The following is an 18,219-nucleotide window of genomic DNA, read 5'->3' as shown; positions in this document are numbered from 1 at the left end:
TAAGCTGGAGCTTGGGGTTTGAAAGGAGAAGAAAGGAGAAGAAAATTGGAAAAGATAAGCTCCAGCCAGATTGTGGCGATTACTACATGCCACATGGGGAATTTGGAATTTTCAGATGAGGTGAGTATGTTAAAAGTTTTTTGAAGTGTGGAATGCTGTATAGTTAAGGGCAGAGATAAAAGACATTAAGATAATGAGATAATTAATGAATTAAAATTATAGTTGTAGAGAACTTCTCTGAAAACCCTGTGTACACCCAGAAAAGAATGTTACATCTCAAATTCTGTACAGTTGCCAACATTGAAGATTTCTTGGTAGAGTGAATATAATTTATTATAACTTTATAAATAAATTTCTCAAAGTACCAACTCTTTTGAAATAATAGAGTAAGAAATGGAAGGGGAGTAAGACGATAAGTTAGAAGCTCGTCTTGCCTTGGGAGGGTCATGAAACCTTTAACTAAGTGGTTCCCGACAGATTCTGTACCCAGAGCGGCACTGGGGAGAAATAGGTTACTTCTACTGATCTTCAGTTAGAGCATCAAGTAACAACTTGGGATCCTTATTGACTTACAGTTGCTTGCTTTTCTGTGTTTCTCATTTAAAGAAATTTTCACAGTGAAGGTGGATCCTCCGTGGCGTGTCTGCCTGACAGCAGTAATTCACGCCCGTGGCCATGCCTTGTGTATTAGCTCAGTTAATCCTCGAGACAGTTCTGTGAGGTCAGCACCTTTGTTAAACCTATTTTACATGTGAAGAAAGTGGGGAGTGAAAGGGATTAAGACTCAGATCTGTAATAATAAGGTGGCCTGACTGGCCCTGCTTCCTAGGTGTGCATAAGGGGTCACTGACCACAGAGGTTTTGCCGTTCAGGTATCTTCAGCAAGTTTGAAGTGCCATTAGTGGTAGACTGGTTTGAAATTCTGGACAGTAATCTAGGCGAATTTATTCCTGCAGTGGTGAGAATGTTCTTTACAGGAAACAAAACCTGTGTGTAGGTTATTATAGGCCTTCTGACCTTAGCTTCTCACCGATTGAGAAAGTGGTCCCCATTTAAATCAGCATCTCGTTCAGTCATGGGCCAACACTGTGCTACATGCAAAGCAGAAAGAAGTGAGTTTTCAGCATGTAGATTTTTTTCAATAAAAACTTTTTGAACAAGTGAATGAAGGAGTTTATGGTTTAATAGGAAAGATGAGCCTAGGTAACCAGTGAGGGTAAATGTGAGGGGAGCCCTCTCAGGCTGGGGAGGGGAGTTCCTGTCCAGAGAGGGCAACAGGGTTTATGGAGAGGTGACCTTGAGGGTAGATTGAAGGAGCTGCTTGGGAAGGGCTGAAGGAGCCAGTTTCCTGGAGCACATGGGGGGGTTCTTGCAGAAGGTGAAGGTTGGGCTCCACGTGTGACGAGGGCAGTGGCGTACATGGGAAAGGAGATGGGGACTTGGGGGGCTCCTCCCTGCCAGGCTGAAGCAGTGTAGTCATCCAGGTGCTTTTAGCGACTGGGCCTCTGTTGCCAGGAAGATGGAACATCGCTGGTATGAAGGGTGGGCTGCAGAGAAGAGAGACCGGGCAAGGGGAGCTGGAGCCCTGTGTCCAGTGCTCGCTAGCAGGTGGACAGAATGATGGGGTGATGCAGCAGTAAGAGTGACGGGCAGCAGGAGGCGGAAACCTAGAGGAGGAGGAATAGCGAGTTTTGAGCTAGAAGCCCAAGGGCCAGAAAGCACAGAGGCCAGCTGGACGTCAGGAACTTGAGTGACATTTACTCCACTTCTGAGACCTTCAAAACTCTGCTTTGAGGAGGTGCTGCGATTCCCACTGAAGGTCACCAGTTTGTTTCCGGCTGTCGCATTTCTGGCAGGTCGCCAGGGCGCATCACGTGCAGGCGGAGAGCTACCTGGTGTACAACATCCTGAGCAGTGGGGAGGTCGAATGCAGCAACAGCCTGGAGGATGAGCTGGACCAGGCTCTGCCCAGCCAGGCCTTCGTCTACCGCCCCGTGCGGCAGCGCGTGTACTCCCTCCTGCTGGGGGGCGGCGGAGGTGAGTGCGGCGTCTCTCGGTTAGTTTGAGAAGCAGCCAGACGAGCTAGAGCACATCCTCCCTGGGCTCGGGCTTTGTTTCTCTGTGACAGCTGGAGTGGCCAGTGCACTCACATCTGGGCAGAGTTAAGAGGAGGTGCCGTGGGGCATCTGCATCTGATTGGCAAGCGGCTGAGCAGCATCCACGAAAAGAAGAGTGCGTTGTTTCTGTAAAATGCCATTTTTTTATGACTTAAAAGGATTCATACTTTTTAAAAAATATGAAAACCCTTCCTCCTTTAGCAGTGTAGGGTATGTGTATTATTAGAGGACAATGTCTAGTTACGCTCCCTGAAATGTGACTTTCATAAAATGATTACATAAAATCTAGTACAGCGTATTTTAAAATATAAACAGAATTTTCCTTTGGAGTTTTTTGTAATTAAGTTCATGTTTTTCCATCTCTATTTCAATTGTGCAGTAGGTACAAGAGTATAAGGAGAGGACTGTCCAGGGCTAGACCAGTAAAACCAGGAGGACCTTTACCACCAGGTGGGAAATTAACCAGACCCTTTGAAGCTCCGTTAGGGACAGTCTGGGGGCACTGGGAGTGCCCGAGAGCACTCCTAGTACAGACCGGTGCTGCTGTACGCACACAGTCACCTCTGTGCAAGCCTGCTGACCTGAGACAGGCTGCTGCAGCGTCACCGTCTGATGGGAGGTGCTGGCTTGAAAAACGGGGTCCAGCAGGGTCCGTCAGAGCAAGATGTAGAAGAAGAAAAATCCTGGTGAAAGGATGCCTGTGGCTTTTTTGCCTAAACTCCATTTTCTCCAAACCTACCAGTATTACTATTAATATTATTCCAGAAGGCAAACACTTCCATAATCTAAAGGTGGGATAGAGCCATCCGCTTGAAGTGCTGTGATTGTTCTTTTTTCTCTGGGGGCGGGGGAGGGAGTGGCCAGTTCTTTGCACCCAGTTTTATTAGCTTCCCAGCACCAGCTGGTATGTCCCGCCTTCTCCCATAGATGCTGTGAGCGATCAGACACCGACGTGTCCTGAGGAGGACTTGAGAGAGATGTTTACACTGATTTGGAAACAGAAACAGAAGAACCTGTATAATAAACTTTGAAACCAAATAGTTTTGAAATAATTTTTTCCATCTCTTTATCTTATGTGGCTCTGCCCATATTCTTTCTTAACATGAATGATGGCACATTGATGAAGAAAAGGTACCTTCATCATGAGAAAATTTTATGTTATAGAATAATATTTGCTTGTAATCGTTTTTAGAGGTTTTTTCGTTTTTGGTTTTTTTTAAATGGCTGCACCCAGGGCATGTGGAAGTTCCCAGGCCTGGGATTGAATCTGAGCTGCAGCTGTGGCCAGATCCTTTAACCCAGTGCCTTGGGCCAGGGATGGAACCCATGCCTCCACAGCTACCTGAGACACTGCAGTCACGTTCTTAACCCACTGTGCCATAGTGGGAACTCCAAGAGTATTTTGATAAATGAGATTAAAATATATAAACTTCACTAACTTAAATTTCATACTTTGTTAATGTAATTTATTGAGAGCCATAAAGGTAACTTTATTAGGAGTTCCCATCATGGCTCAGTGGTTAACGAATCCGACTAGGAACCATGCAGGTTCAATCCCTGGCCTTGCTGAGTGGGCTAAGGATCCGGCATTGCCGTGAGCTGTGGTGTAGGTTGCAGATGTGGCTCGGATCCTGAGTTGCTGTGGCTCTGGCGTAGGCCAGTGGTTACAGCTCCGATTCGACCCCTAGCCTGGGAACCTCCATATGCCGCAAGAGCGGCCCAAGAAATGGCAAAAAGACAAAAAAAAAAAAAAAAGTGACTTTATTGCATAACCACAATAACAGGAAAATTACATAAATTGAACTTATCATCATAAATGATCTTCACTTTTCCTTTTTCTCAGCTTTTTGGCTATCTTCATGAACTTTGCATTATTAGAGTGCAAACATAAAAAGCTGCTATTGCAGATACATTTATGATGAGGGTAATAAATTCAGTGCAGCTTGCTTGAATGCTGACTTTCTGTTGCTTGTGTGCCTAAGGAGATGTATTTTCTGCTCTTGTTGAGTACAGTGTTCAGTAAATACCAGGAGTGCTAAGAGGGCTGTACACATCTACCGACTTTTTGTCAGCTTGCTTGTAGTTCTTAAGAGAATAGTGTTGAAATCTCCAGATTCTATCATGGATGTTTTTTATTTATTCGTTCGGCTCTGTTTTTACTTGAGGTATGTTTGAGATTCTCTTGCTAGGTGCATGTACATTGAAGAGTGTATGTTTCTTAATGATTTGACTACAACTTTATGAGTTTTCCCTTTTTTGGAAAGTCTGGTTGTACTCCCTGTTTTGAAGTTGGCTTTGTCTGGTACTGACATTCATGCCCCAGTTTTTTATGATTATTTGCTCTCTTCTTTCTACCCTTTACTTTCAGGGTTTTTTCTCTTTTCTTTTTGGCCATCCCCACAGCATGCGGAAGTTCGTGGTCCAGGGATCGTACCTGAGGCACAGCAGTAACCTGGGCCAGATCAGTGACAACACCGCATCTGTAATTGATAGGAAACTCCTAAGCTTTTTTTTTTTTTTTTTTTTTAAATGGCTACACCCACCGTGGCATATGGAAGTTCCTGGCCAGGGACTGACTCCAAGCCACAGCTATGACCTGTGCTGCAGCTGTGGCAGTGCCAGATCCTTCAGTCCACTGTGCTAGGCTGGGGATTGAACCCATGCTTCCACAGCAACCCAGGCCACTTCAGTCAGATTCTTAACGTACTGTACCACAGCAGAAACTCCCTAAGCTATTTCTTTATACTTAAAGTACCTCTCTTTTAGCAGCATACCCAATCTTTTAATTTCTGTCCTTTAATTGGATTGTTTAGGCCATTTATGTTTAATGTACATGTTGACATGATTGGATTTAAGTCTTCATTTTCCCCTTTGCTCTGTTCTTTTTTCCCGTTATTTTCTCCTTTTCTGACTTCCTTTGTCAGAATTGTGTTAATGGAATATTTTTTAGTATTTTATTTTATATTGGATTATTGTTGGATTTGGATTACTAGATTTACCTGTGTTTGTTTGTTTTTTCCAGTGGTTGCTCTAGGGTTTATAAAATACATCTTTTTTTTTTTTTTTTTTTTGTCTTTTTGCCTTTTCTAGGGCCGCTCCTGCAGCGCATAGAGATTCCCAGGTTAGGGGTCTAATCGGAGCTGTAGCTGCCAGCCTTCGCCAGAGCCACAGCAATACGGGATCCGAGCCGCGTCTGCAACCTACACCACAGCTCACGGCAACGCCGGGTCCTCAACCCACTGAGCAAGGCCAGGGATCAAACCCATAACCTCATGGTTCCTAGTCAGATTCGTTAACCACTGCGCCACGACGGGAACTCCTATAAAATATAATTTTAACTTGTCATATTTTATCTTCAGTGTGATACCATGTAATGTATACTGCAAAAAACTTACAATGGTGTACTTTCATTCTCCTTGTCATTTTTGCTATCCTGTATATTTGTAAAACTTTTTATTTTGAAGTAGTTATTTACTCACAGCAGTTGCAGAATTAGCACATAGAGTTCCATGTACTCTTTACCTGCCCTCTGTCCTTGTCCCCCGGTGACCACCAGTTTGTCCTCCAGCTCTATATTTTGGTCATTTTGCGTATGTCGCATAACTGGAAACATAGTAGGATCCTTGTGAGATTATGCATCTGTTTTAAACCCCGTAATACATGACTCTTATTTTTACCTTAAACCATGGGTTGGCAAGCGTTTTCTGTGGCGGGTCAGATAGTAATAAACATTTTAGGCTTTGGACCAGCTGCTGAGCTCTTTGCTGTGGAGCCATGTCGCCATGGACATTGCGTCCAGAAGATGGGGCTGTGCCAATGAAGTTTTATCTAGTTTCCCCATGTCACAAAATTTGAATTTTACATTGTCATTCTGTGTTGTGGAATATTCTTTGATAACTTTCCAATCATTTAAAACTATACAAAAAAAATGGAGTTCCCTTCGTGGCACAGTGGTTAGTGAATCCGACTAGGAACCATGAGGTTGCGGGTTCGACCCCTGCTCTTGCTCAGTGGGTTGATGATCCAGCCTTGCCGTGAGCTGTGGTGTGGGTCGCAGACGCGGCTCGGATCCCGCGTTGCTGTGGCTCTGGCGTAGGCCAGTGGCTGCAGCTCCGATTCGACCCCTAGCCTGGGAACCTCCATATGCCGCGGGAGCGGCCCAAGAAATGGCAAAAAGACAAAAAAAAAAATAAAGTAAAATAAAATAAAATTGTACAAAAAGCATTATTAGCTTTCACACTGTATTAGAGCAAGCAAGCCAGATTTGGCACGTGAGCTCTGATTTTCGAACTCTTCCTCCGAACGGTCATTTGTCTTTCAGAATAACCAGGAGATGACGTCTCCTCTGGGCACTGTTTCTGCTGCTCTTTCTTTCAGAAGTGTAATTTTGCTGGATGTAGGAGTTGAGGTATTTTTGTTCGTCACTTCCAGGGTGTTCTCGTGTTGTCTCTGGCTTGTGTTTCTCATGAGATGAGATGTTCCTTCTGAAACAGTTGTGCCCGCAGGTTGGAGTGTGTGTTTCCCTGGCTGTCTTTAGGGTTTCTTCTTGGTCACTGGTTTTCAGCCTTAGTTCAGGCTGAGTTTGGCAGTCTCCTCCGTGTTTATTCTGCCTACGACTCTTGAGCTCCTTGGGTCCGTGAGTTTATATTCCGTACTGACCTTGAACAAAGTGGAGCATCATATCATTGAACACTGTTTCCTGTCTCTCTCCCTCTCACTTTGGGCCCCTAGTTACGTGCATGGTTCAGAGCTCAGTGTCCCGCAGGCACCACCCTCCTTTTGAAGCCTCTTCTCTGTGCGTCGGTTCAGGTCGTTCTTACTGCTCTGTCTTCACATTTACAGGCTTTGCTACTAACCCATCCAATGACGTGGTCATTTCGGATATTGTGTTTTTCAGGTTTTTAAACAAATCTTCCATTTCTTCTTCCCTGTCTTCATGGTGTCCTTTAAATCCTTAGACTTACTCACAGTAACTGTTTTCAGGTCCTTGTCTGCTAATTCCATCACCCCCATGTTGCTGGGTCTGTGTCTGTTTATTGATGACTTTTCTCCTCGTGAATCCATGTGTTTCTGCTTATTCCTAGGGCCCGTGTTTTTATTGTGTTCTAGAAGATTCTGGATCTGTGGAGAGTCTTGAGTTGAGTTCTGCCAGGCAGTTCATTTTCCAGACCCAACAGGGCTTGCCTTAGCCTTGATCGGGGGGTCTCTAGACACTAAAAAGAGACAGAGCGGCTCTGCTCCTGAGGCTCGGCCTTCCCTGGGCTGCTGCCTGAATGCTAGCGTTTGACGAGGCCTCTGCGCCTCGGCTGCTGGGGGCCCAGGGTCGGGGAGCCTTAGGCAGCTCTAGGGTCGGTCCATCGGCCTCCCCATGGTTGTCCTGCCTGGCCCCACTGAGCTTTGCCCTGGTCGTGTAGGACTGTCCTCAGCCAGGCCCTTAGGGTGCTCCTCTGCAGGTTTCTGGAGCCCTCTCTTCTGCCCGCAGCTGTCTCAGCAGCCAGGTCCCCTCAGGACTGGTTTTGCTCTGCACGGTGCCTCCGGGCAAAACCTGCCCCCAGGAGAATGCCTTGGCTTCTGGATTTATTTGGCTGGAAGAGTAGTCAGCAGGCCGTCCCGTCTCAGCCGCCCACCCTCCTCTAGAGCTCTGGGCGCTGACGAAGTGGAGTGCTGGTGTGATTCTTGCTCCTTTTTTGGTGACTTTTCTTCTGATTGGAAAGTTTTATCCTGTATGCTTTTACGTTTTTCTCTGTCTGCATGTCTCTTCCTTAATTGGAACTGCTGAGAGGTGCTGTTGGACTTGCTGGACCCTGCTGTGTTTCTTCATCTTCTACTTCCTGGTTTGTTCTTCCCCCGTGTGGGAACATCGCACGGCTTCATCCTCAGCTCTTAGAGAGATGCTTTCCTCTCCTCCCCCTTGAAGCTCCTCCCGGGCAGTCAGATTCCTGCTGGAAGCCTCGGGTTGCCGGCCCTGCACCTATCCGGGCTCCTGCTCTTTGTGACTCCTCAGTGGGGAGCCGTCAGAGCTGGGTCTGCCCCCTTACACCCGGATGATTTTGTTGGCTTTCTTTGTTTTAAAAAACAAATCCACGCTGACAAATAACAAAATTTATTTTTCTGGCTCAGGCCATTCCTCTGATCAGTTCTGTTAATACTGCATGCCTTTAAAAACTAATTTCCCCAAATTCCTCATCAAAAGGAATTTCCTCTCTTGGAGTTCCCGTCATGGCACAGCAGAAATGAATCCGACCAGGAACCATGAAGTTGCGGGTTCGATCCCTGGCCTTGCTCATTGGGTTAAGGATCTGGCGTTGCCATGAGCTGTGGTGTAAGTCGCAGACCCAGCTCAGGTCCTGAATTGCTATGGCTGTGGCGTAGGCTGGCGGCTACAGCTCTGATTAGACCCCTAGCCTGGGAACCTCCATATGCGGTGAGTGTGGCCCTAAAAGGACAAAAGACCAAAAAAAAAAAAAAAATTATTTTCCTCTCTGAAGGCACCTTGTGCTTTTCGTTCTTAAGCTTATCATGGTTTGGACTTGCAGCCTTGCCCGTGGGTATTGTCTGGTGGCCCTCCTCCCTCCAGGCTGTAGCTGAGTGGGCAGGGTCTGTTGTGGGGCATTCCTCAGCGTGAATTAGGTGACTGTTAATGAATGTGTGGAGTGTGTTTTTAAAATATTCCCATTTCGGTAGTTCCCATCTTGGCTCAGTGGGTTAAGAATCTGACTAGTATCCATGAGGATTTTTTCTTTGTTGGCCACACCCTGGCCTCGCTTCAGTGAGTTAAGGGTCTGGTGTTGCCGTGAGCTGTGGTGTAGGTCGCAGATGTGGTTCAGATCTGATGTTGCTGTGGCTGTGTTGTAGGCTGGCAGCTGTAGTTCTGATTCAACTCCTAGCTTCAGAACTTCCCTAAAAATACAAGTGTAACCTTTTCAGCAATACTTGTATATAGTAAGGCATTCCTTAGAGGAGGGTTGCTCTAATTAATGGTTGAATTTCACACATGGGAGGAGAGCAATGGTCTCAAATCCCACTAGGTGAGCAGCTGTCTGACAGGCAGGTGGGGCCCACAAGTTTGGAATGAGGTTTAGAGGAGAAGGTGCCTTTTACTCCCTGGTCATCAGCTCTCAGTGCCAGGGCTCCTGCAGGTGCACAGCTGTGGACACGAGCTCTGAGCCAGAAGGCAGGCACTGTGTTAATGGCTTTGTACCTCAGACTTCCTAATCATGGGCAAAGTGTGGGTAACTGATCTGTTGGATGCTCTGGTTCATCTAGAATGCTGGAGAGTGCCTGCCAGGGAGCAGTTGGTCACTGTCACTCCTGTGTATATTTTATATAGTTGAATATATGGTGTTTAGACAGCTCAACGGCATTGTGGCCAAAAGGGCGGAAGAAACCCCGAAATCGCCCAGTCCTCAGCCCGTCCTTGGCTTCGCACCCATTCTTACCAATGATTTTAACTGTATTTTTTTAGTTTCCCTAATGGTAAGATTAGCTTAAATCACCGTGAAACTTGATACATTTTAGGAAATAGAAGAAACTCAGAAAGATGCCGGCTCTGTTCTGTTCTCCCACCTCGCTAGTTCACTGCTCCAGAGAAAGGCTGTGCTTATGGCAGCTTTTAATGGTGAAGGTGAATTGTCCTTTTTTTCTTGTCATTCTCCCATGGGAGTTGCAGCAGGCTGATGGTCTCGTGATGGGCGGCTGGGGAGTTGTGGCACCTTTACAAAGTGCCTACAGGGCATCAGTTCTTACAAATCATAGAGATTGACCTCAAAGGTGACTTTTTTTTTCAAAAGTATATACCCAAAAAAATGGACAGCTTTTCTGTTTTTTTAAGGACAAAAGCCACACATAATTATAGATTAAACCAGCAATATAAAGAAAATACCTGTCTTCTACCTCAGCAAAAATACTCGTTTTTTGTTTTGGTTTTTCCCTTTTTTGGCCACATTGGCAGTATATGGAAGTTCCCAGGCTAGGGATCGAATCTGAGCTACATGTATGACCTACGCCACAGCTGTGGCAACACTGGATCCTTAACCCACTGTGCTGGGCCAGGGATCGAACCCACACCATCAATGTGGTGTTGTGGAGACAGTGATGGATCCTTAATCCGCTGTTCTACAGCAGGAACTCCAAAAAATACTCGTTTTTTCTTTCTATTTTCCTGTATTCTTCCCCACAATTTCAGGTAAGATTTTATTAAGGGAATGAACATTGATAGCAGCTGCTCTGATTTAACTTTTATCCTCTGGCTTGTTACTTGAAAATTAAGAGTCCTCGTCAAAGCTCTGAGTAAATAAATAGCTGTAAGCACGTGGCAGGTTCATTCTTGTCCTGAGCACTCGTCCATCTCATCAGATGTGCGTGAACCACTTTACAAGCAGAATCTTTCTTTTATTAAGAAATACTTTGTGATTAGTATGCACTTCACCCTCACTGGCCTAAACTATGGAGAAAAGAGAGTCTGCTCTCGGTGCTGGTCTAAATTATGAGGAAATTATTGGGTGTTGGTGCTGGTCCACATTGTGAGAAAAGAGAGATTTGGGACCTGTTTTCTTTTCCGAGTCTGATGTTCTTTCATTGAACCTGATGCAAGTTCATTGGCCCTGATGGTCGTTCATTGAGCCTGATGCTTCCTCGTTGATGCTGAAGCAGGTTTATTGAACCTGATGCTCGTTCATTGATCCTGTTGAATTTGTCTTGATGGGCAGCTCTTTGCTTCTCAATTGGAACTGAACAGCTGACGCTGTGTGGCATTTCTCTTGGAATATTTGTCCAAAAGATGACTTCCCTGGGTCTTGAGAAAGAAAATAGTAGAAGGTCTCTGGGGTTTCTCAGTAAAGGTGCCAGCTCCCACCGTGAACCTGTCTTCGCATTCTTTGTGTGTGTTTAGAATTAAAACTCGGAGATGTTAACGTTCAACTTTGGTGCTATGAACAGTTTCAGATGAAAGAAGGTCATTTCCATGCGATACGAAATGAGTTGTTTTTTTGGTTGTTGTTTTGTTTTTTGTCTTTTGTCTTTTTAGGGCCGCACCAGCAGCATATGGAGGTTCCCAGGCTAGGGGTTGAATCAGAGCTGATGCCGCCAGCCTCCACCACAGCCACAGCAACGCAGTATCCAAGCTGTGTCTGCGACCTACACCACAGCTCACAGCAATGCCGGATCCTTAACCCACTGAGTGAGGCCAGGGATTGAACCCACATCCTCATGGATATTAGTCAGGTCGCTAACCACTGAGCCACGACGGGAACTCTGAAATGAGATTTTTAAAACGTTTTCGTGATTTCTCAAGAAGTCAGCTGGCAGGCTAGGTTAATGGCAGTGGTTGAGTGTGAATTTTTAAAACTTAGTAAAGTTTGTCTTTTGGCATGAGAGACCTCATTCCTTTCTGAAATAGCGGTTTAAGACAGCATTCACTCAGTTGGCTGTATTTTGTTCGTGTTTGTTTTTTCTTTTTTTTTTTTTTTTTTTTTTTGGCTGTATCCACAGAATGTCCCAGGCCAAGGATCGACTCCAAGCCCCAGCTGCAACAGTGGGAACTCCACTTGGCTATATTTTAATGTAATGAAAACCCAGGCCAAGGGGATTACGCAGAGAGGGGTTTTCTTTTTAACTATAAGAATACTCCTCAGATGTTCCTTCTTTTTTATTTTTTTATTTTATTCACTTATTTATTTATTTTTTGCTTTTTAGAGCTGCACCTGCAGCATACGGAGGTTCCCAGGCTAAGGGTCCAATTGGAGCTACAGCTGCCAGCCTACACCACAGCCACAGCAACACAGGATCCAAGCCGTGTCTGCGACCTACATACAGCTCACAGCAACGCTGGATCCTTAACCCACTGAGCGAGGCCAGGGATTGAACCCATAACCTAATGGTTCCTAGTCGAATTTGTTTCTGCTGCGCCACACCACGATGGGAACTCCTTCTTGCCTCTTTAAAAATTTTTTTGGAAATTTAGACCGAGTTGAATTGCAGTTGAGCATTCGCTGTGAGCCTGGCGTTATGTGAAGACACAGGTTTTGCTGTCCGGAGCTGACGTCAGGGTGGGGAGCTAGAGGAAGTATGCAGGCCTTCAGGGCCTCTGGCCAGAGAACTGGGGGAAGGCGCTGGGAGGCGTCTGAGCCCACAGTGGAGGAGCTGGTGCCTAAGCTGAGAGTGAGGAGGAGGAGTTAGCTAAGTGGTCCTCACAGGATGGGGGGTCGAGGGGGCATAGGTAAGGGGAGGCCAGGTGAGCACAGGGACTGGGGGCCGAGGCCGAGTGGAGCAGAACCCAGGAGCTGGAGCTGTGGTTCTCTGGGGTCCCGGGAACAGCGGCCTCGGCTCCCCTGGAAATGGGTTAGAAATGCGCTGTGGAAGCCTGGCCCGGAGCTGCAGAGTTGGGGGCACGGGGAGATCACGCTCTGGGTCAAGCTGAGCACGAAGCCTGGAACTGCAGTGGGTGCAGGGGGTCCCTGGGCAGCTGCCAAGGCATCTTCTTTAGAACGACTGCCCTGGTCAGATTTTCATTTGTAAAAAGGCAAAACCCCCAAAGCCTCCATTTATGTGGAGAGTGGCTTAGAAGGGGCTGTGGCTGAAGAGGGGGCAGCAACCAGTACCAGAAGGGAGGTGGCGAGGCCCCAAGGGGGACGGGGCCTGCAGGTGGCGGCGGTCCTGCTGCTGCTCCGCGAGGCTCAGGGAGATGTCGCGGAGGACGCGCAAGACGAGGGGAGGCCGCCAGGCTTGGGCAGCGAGGCGTCCTCTGGCCTCAGACGGAAAGGCCGTTGCTGCAGGCGATTTCTACCAGCTGTGAATTGCCCAACGCGGCAGAGGCCTCGGCAGTTGCATAAAGGGGTGACTTTGAGAACAGGAAGGCCTGTCGTGTCCCTGCAGTTCCCCCAAGGGTTTTCTGGGACAGGGAGAAGGTGGCAGGGAAGGGAGGCTGGACGCTGCAGTAGCCACTTAGGTGGTGACCTCTCTGCCCCGATTGTCGCTCACCCAGGTTCTCGATCTTGCTGGGATAAGTGGATGACCCTCAGGCCAGAGGGTGGGGCACCCATGCCAGATGCCCCGGGTCTGCCAGTGGCCTGGGCTGCGGGAACTCCCTGTGCTGAGAGCACGGGCCTGGCCCTGGCTGGCGCTGCATCGGTGCTCGCGCGCGTCCACTCACGCGGCTGTCTTTGTGCAGGTGACACCAGCGCCTGCCCCACTGTCAAGGAGTGGTTTGTGTACTCTGGGAACCCGCTGAGGCACCCGGACCTCGTCAGGCCTCTGCAGATGAACATTCCAGGTACAGACGACCTTGACCTAAACGGGGCGCTGATGGTTCACTGCGGGAGGCGGGCCCAGGGGTGGCCTCTGTGGGACATGCTTTTCCAGAACAGCACCTACGCTCGTTGCCGTTGCTCTCGTGGGCTCAAGAGCAGTGTGTCTAAAGTTCTGAAACAGCAGAGGCAGGGGCACTGTGCACATTTCCCCGGAGACAGTCCACCAAGTCGCCCGGCCGCGCGCCCCTGCCTGTGGCCCCGTGTCCTCACAGCCCAGGCCCCAGGATGTGGCGTCTGGTTGCCGTCATGGGTACCCGCCGAGTTCCGACAAAGTGGGTTCCTGATCCTCTGCTTGAGCCCGTGTTTGTCTTGTCTCTGCTGCTGAAGGTGGATTTGACGAACCGGGAAGGGAGGTAAAGGAAAGTTATTTTCACTGGAAAAATAAGTTTTTTCAAGGGAGAAATCTTACAACACATGATGGGAGGGAAGCACAAACAAAGTTCTCCTAAAAATCAGTTGGAGTAAATCCTTCTTTCCTTTGAGTTCTTAGGATCTGAGGAAGGTTAGCTGGGGGGGGTCTCCATACAGACAGGTGGGGCGGCTTGGCGTCTGTTCCCAGTGGTCCTCGTTACTGTTTCAGAGAACAGATACTCTTACAGCATTTTCATACTCTGTTCTTATGTGTGTTGAATTCTCTCAAGTCACCATTGTTTTCCATCACTCAAGCCTGTAATTTACTGCAAAACATTTCTTCATAAGTAGAATTCTGTAGGAAGAGAAGTGGAGGAATCTTCCCTGTTCTCTCAGGTGGTGAGGGATGTACACAAACCTGAAAAGGTGCTTATCACGGAAACAAATTAAGATGAAGCAACATTCGATTTTACAACAAGAAGTATTTGTGAAACATAGCCAAAACGATTTTCCAGAAATGGCTTGTAATATTTTCATTTTATAGGATCTTTCCAAAATTAATGTGGAAAGGGATTGTGTTAGTTCTTTCCCTGGTTTGAATTAGACAGAATGTCTGGCTGCTCATTATGTGAGTTAATCTTAGAGGCCACTGCATACAATGTGTGTAACCTCTGGAAGTCACTCAGTTATCCAAGGGACGGCTTCTGGGGCTGGTGGACACATCCTCCTTGGCACTGCTGACCTGCAGCCCATGCGGGTGGCGTGTCCAGAAAGAGCCGTGGTACCCCACCCTGAGGGAGGGCATGTGCCCTCCTTTGCCAGGAAACTGGAAATGGGGTTTTGAGCTTTTGTTGCTGATGGTCAGGTGAAGGATTCTGTGTATGTTAATAGCAATACAAAATGATAAGTTTGTAATATATAAATGCTCTTCTGCATCCATGAGAAGTGTCAAAGGCTTTTACACTAAAATGGGCAGATTCCTGTGGCAGGCAGCTTCCACTGCCCTGACAATGTGGGATTAAAAACTGGCTGCCATCGCATGACTCTCGCCTTGCGTGGGCCCCTCAAGCCCAGGTGCAAGGTGTCCTTGCTGCCAGGTCGGAGCCGTCCTTCCAGGCAGGGCCAGCAGCAGAGCTGTCGTTGGATCGTTGCCTTAGGGCACCATACCTGAGAGAACTTAGATTAATCTCGTGAATGTTACATTTTCACCGAGTCTCCCAAGGTAGTGGTCAGTGTCCTTTTTTTAAAAAAAGACTTTTTCCTCTGTCAGCACATATGATTTAACGCTTGCTTTCTTAAATGGTAGAAATAAAAATCAGAGATACATTTTTTAACAAAGTGGAAGAGAGATATAAGGAAGTGGAAAAATTATAGATTGCCTAAAAATTAGGAAGGGGAAAGAAATAAAATTGAACAGCCAGGGAGCAGGAAAATAAATTTCCTTACTGATATATTTTACTCAGGGAACTCATTCGCATGCTCATGTCCTACCAGTGCCCCGTCTTTGTGTGCAGAGTGGGGGGGCACAGGGGTACCATGTTCAGATACATTATATGTATTTCATGTATAGTATTATAGATATTGCAGTTCACTTACCTTTCAACGAGATCATGGAAGATGATGTTCCTGATGACACAAAACGACTGTACCTCGCCACGCCGCTTTCCTCCCCAGACCTACCCTTACGGGATCCTTGGGTCCACATGGGGTGTTCATTCTCTACACGCGTCACTTACTCCGGCTCCAGCCTCTGCAGGGTGGGTCTTGGACCACACAACAGGCAGGCATGTGAAGGAGCCTTTTGTCTCCAGAACTGCAGACTCTTCTTCAGACAAAGTGGGGGTGATTTTTTTCTCTTCATGGAGCCATTTTTCAGTCATAATCAGCTTTCACACATCTAGGAAGGCTGAGTCTAGTTGGGAATGCACCTCTCTAGAATGATTTTTAAAGGCCGTTCAGAAATCAGCGTAGTATTTTTGGCCACGTGAGGACGTTTCATTCCCAAGAGCCTTGCAGACCATCCTGGAAGACTGTTTTCAAAGTGAAATGAAGCGGAGGGCATATCTACGATGGGAAGGGCCAGATTCGTCTCCTTTCCTCGTCTGCTACACAACTGTGTGAGGTTTCCTTGTTTCAGCTCCTCCTCCTTGAACTGGTGAAGGTTTTCCTCTTGACACTTGATGATACAGGTCAAGAAAGTCTTAGAGTTCCTGCTGCGTTGCACGAGGTTAAGGAGCTGGCATTGCTACAGCTGTGGCATAGGTTGCAGCTGCAGCTCAGGTTCGATCCGTGGCCCAGGAACTTCCATATGCCGCGAGTGTGGCCAAAAGATTTAAAAAATGTTTCGAAAAGTCCTGTCAGGCCTTAGAGGTTTCCGTGGGTGGTAAACAGCTATCTCCATGGCTCTGTGGTGAGAGCTCGTGCACCTGCTGAGGAGGTGCTGTCAGCGCACCAGCCTCTGGAGCCTCCGACATGCTGTGGATCAAGAGCGAGGGTTTTAAAACCTCAGTGCTGTTTTTCTCCATTTGTAGAAATAACTTGAAGCTTTGTCAAATAAATGTGTTACAGATACACATTTAAATCACAAGCCAATGGTTGAATTTTGCACTGACTGCTTTTTATAGCCACAGTCACTGTTTTGAGTGTATTAGGTAGGAGCAGTGTAACACTGCCATTGTGCAAGCATGAAATTAGACATCCTGGTCCATGTAGACTTTGGTATATTGAGATACCAGTGCATTCTGCTCCATTTGTATCTGAATGACTATGTTTGCTTACTATAAGTAGTTACGGAAGTTTATCCAACCAGAGTAAAGATTCAGTATGAATGCGAGTAGTCGGTTTTTTGTTTTCTTTTGGCCAGGGGTGCTCTATCAAACCGAATGCTCTAAGTAAATAAATTTTCACTTAAATTGAGCTTATGAGTTAAAACCTTCACAAGTAAATTTGAGACATAAGATGTATGCATATTAACTTGCAGAAGTGTCGCCTCTCATGTTCTGAGAGTGGACACAAGCCGGATAGTTTTATGGTTATTACCCTGGGAATAGGCAAGGAAAATAGTCATAAGATATCTCTGAAACCTGGTGATTGTATTATTTCCATATAGAAAGCACTCAGAAGTGCCGTGGCTTGGTGTGTAGGAGTGTCCTTATTCTCGTGTGTTTCTACTGTAGAAGCACACACAGGACCATCGCTTTGCTACTAGAGGGGCGTCCAGCAGCCTGTGCCCTGGGTCGGGTCCTCCCAGGCACCTCAGACAGTCTGCAGAGTGGTTATTCACAGAAGTGGCCTCCTTTCCTGCCCCTCTGCTCGGTCCTCCAGGGCTTCATCTCTCTGGATAAGTCCAAGGCTTTGCTGCCCATCAGTTCACACAAAAACCTTTGCCAAATGACGTTGTTTGGTTTGTTAAAACTGATGTGTTTCAGATGCATGTAGTTGATGACCTACAGACTAGATTGCTTGCTTAGATCTCTGGAATGTTCATTGGAACATCTCAGCTGCTCATGGGACTCTGGGTGAAGTGCAGGGGCTACCTTGCTCTTTGCTGGCCGGGTCTCAATCCCTGCAAGCTCAGTGAGTGAGTACCGACATGTGTGCCTGTGTGTGAGTGCGTGCGTGTGTGCACCTTTGCCTGTTTGTGTGTGCCTGTGCATGTGTGCTTGTGTGTGTGTGCACCTGTGCCTGTTTGTGTGTGCCTGTGCGTGTGTGCCTGCCTCTGTGTATGTGTGTGCCTGTGTGCTTCTGTGTGTCTCTGTGTGTATATGTGCCTGTGCATGTATATGTCTGTGTGTGTGTGCCCGCACATGTGTATGTCTGTGTGTGTGTGCATGTCTGTGCCTGTGTGCCTCTGTGTGTGTGTGTGTATGTGTGTGTGTTGGAGAGCAGAGCTCTCTTCCACACAGGGTAGTGTTAGCTACTCTTACTGTCCCAGTCTGCCTTCCAGTTCTGATCAAAATAGATTTCTTTTAGGGAGTTTCTGTTGTGGTGCAATGGAAAATAACCCAACTAGTATCCATGAGGATGCAGGTTCAATCCCTGGCCTCACTCAGTGGGTTGGGGATCTGGCGTTGCTGTGAGCCACAGTGTAGGTCGCAGACACAGCTAGGATCCCGGTTGCTGTGGCTGTGGTGTAGGGTGTAGGCTGGCAGCTGCAGCTCTGATTCTACCCCTAGCCTGGGAACCTCCATATGCAGCTGGTGTGGCCCTGAAAAGCAAAAATACATACGTACATACATATATATATATATATATTTCTTTTAGGCTGAATCTGCTAACAATTTTCTGTGTGTTTGGTGGGCTCGGCCCTTGCAGGTTATCGCAGCAGACTTCAAAACCACTTTGCTTGGTGACTTCCTAGCAGAAGAGACCTGATCTAAATAGTCCTGTAGAGAAATTCCCACCCAGGGTCCTTGCTTCAAATGAGGCTGGAAGATCCGTCAACT

The 18,219-nt window shown here is 47.1% G+C and overlaps 1 protein-coding gene across 27 annotated transcripts in view; it reads left to right on the top strand.

Annotated features, from left to right (window-relative positions):
* FAM120B (family with sequence similarity 120 member B) overlaps positions 1-18,219 on the top strand; it is a 65,645-nt gene that overhangs the window by 13,085 nt on the left and 34,341 nt on the right. For 19 of the 27 annotated variants that reach the window (XR_014839049.1, XR_014839037.1, XR_014839153.1 and 16 more), the window contains 2 exons: positions 1,857-2,037; positions 13,285-13,386. Coding sequence is in view for 15 of the 27 variants with exons in the window: in XM_021085510.2 (XP_020941169.2) it covers positions 1,857-2,037; positions 13,285-13,386 (283 nt within the window). In the remaining 12 variants the exon portion in view is untranslated. Of the gene's footprint in view, positions 1-1,856; positions 2,038-9,947; positions 10,131-11,263; positions 13,777-15,344; positions 16,608-18,219 lie in introns of those variants that run through there. The other 8 variants (XR_014839072.1, XR_014839151.1, XM_085015088.1 and 5 more) reach the window with 3 other exon arrangements.

This window comes from Sus scrofa, chromosome 1 (genome assembly GCF_054392235.1).
Source record: "Sus scrofa isolate SSC_HxYL_T2T_F1_AM1 chromosome 1, Sscrofa_HxYL_maternal_Yorkshire_Landrace_v2.0, whole genome shotgun sequence".
NCBI classification, from domain to species: Eukaryota; Metazoa; Chordata; class Mammalia; order Artiodactyla; family Suidae; genus Sus; species Sus scrofa.
Note: the sequence above shows the minus strand (reverse complement) of the source record. Positions and strands in the feature narration are given on the sequence as shown.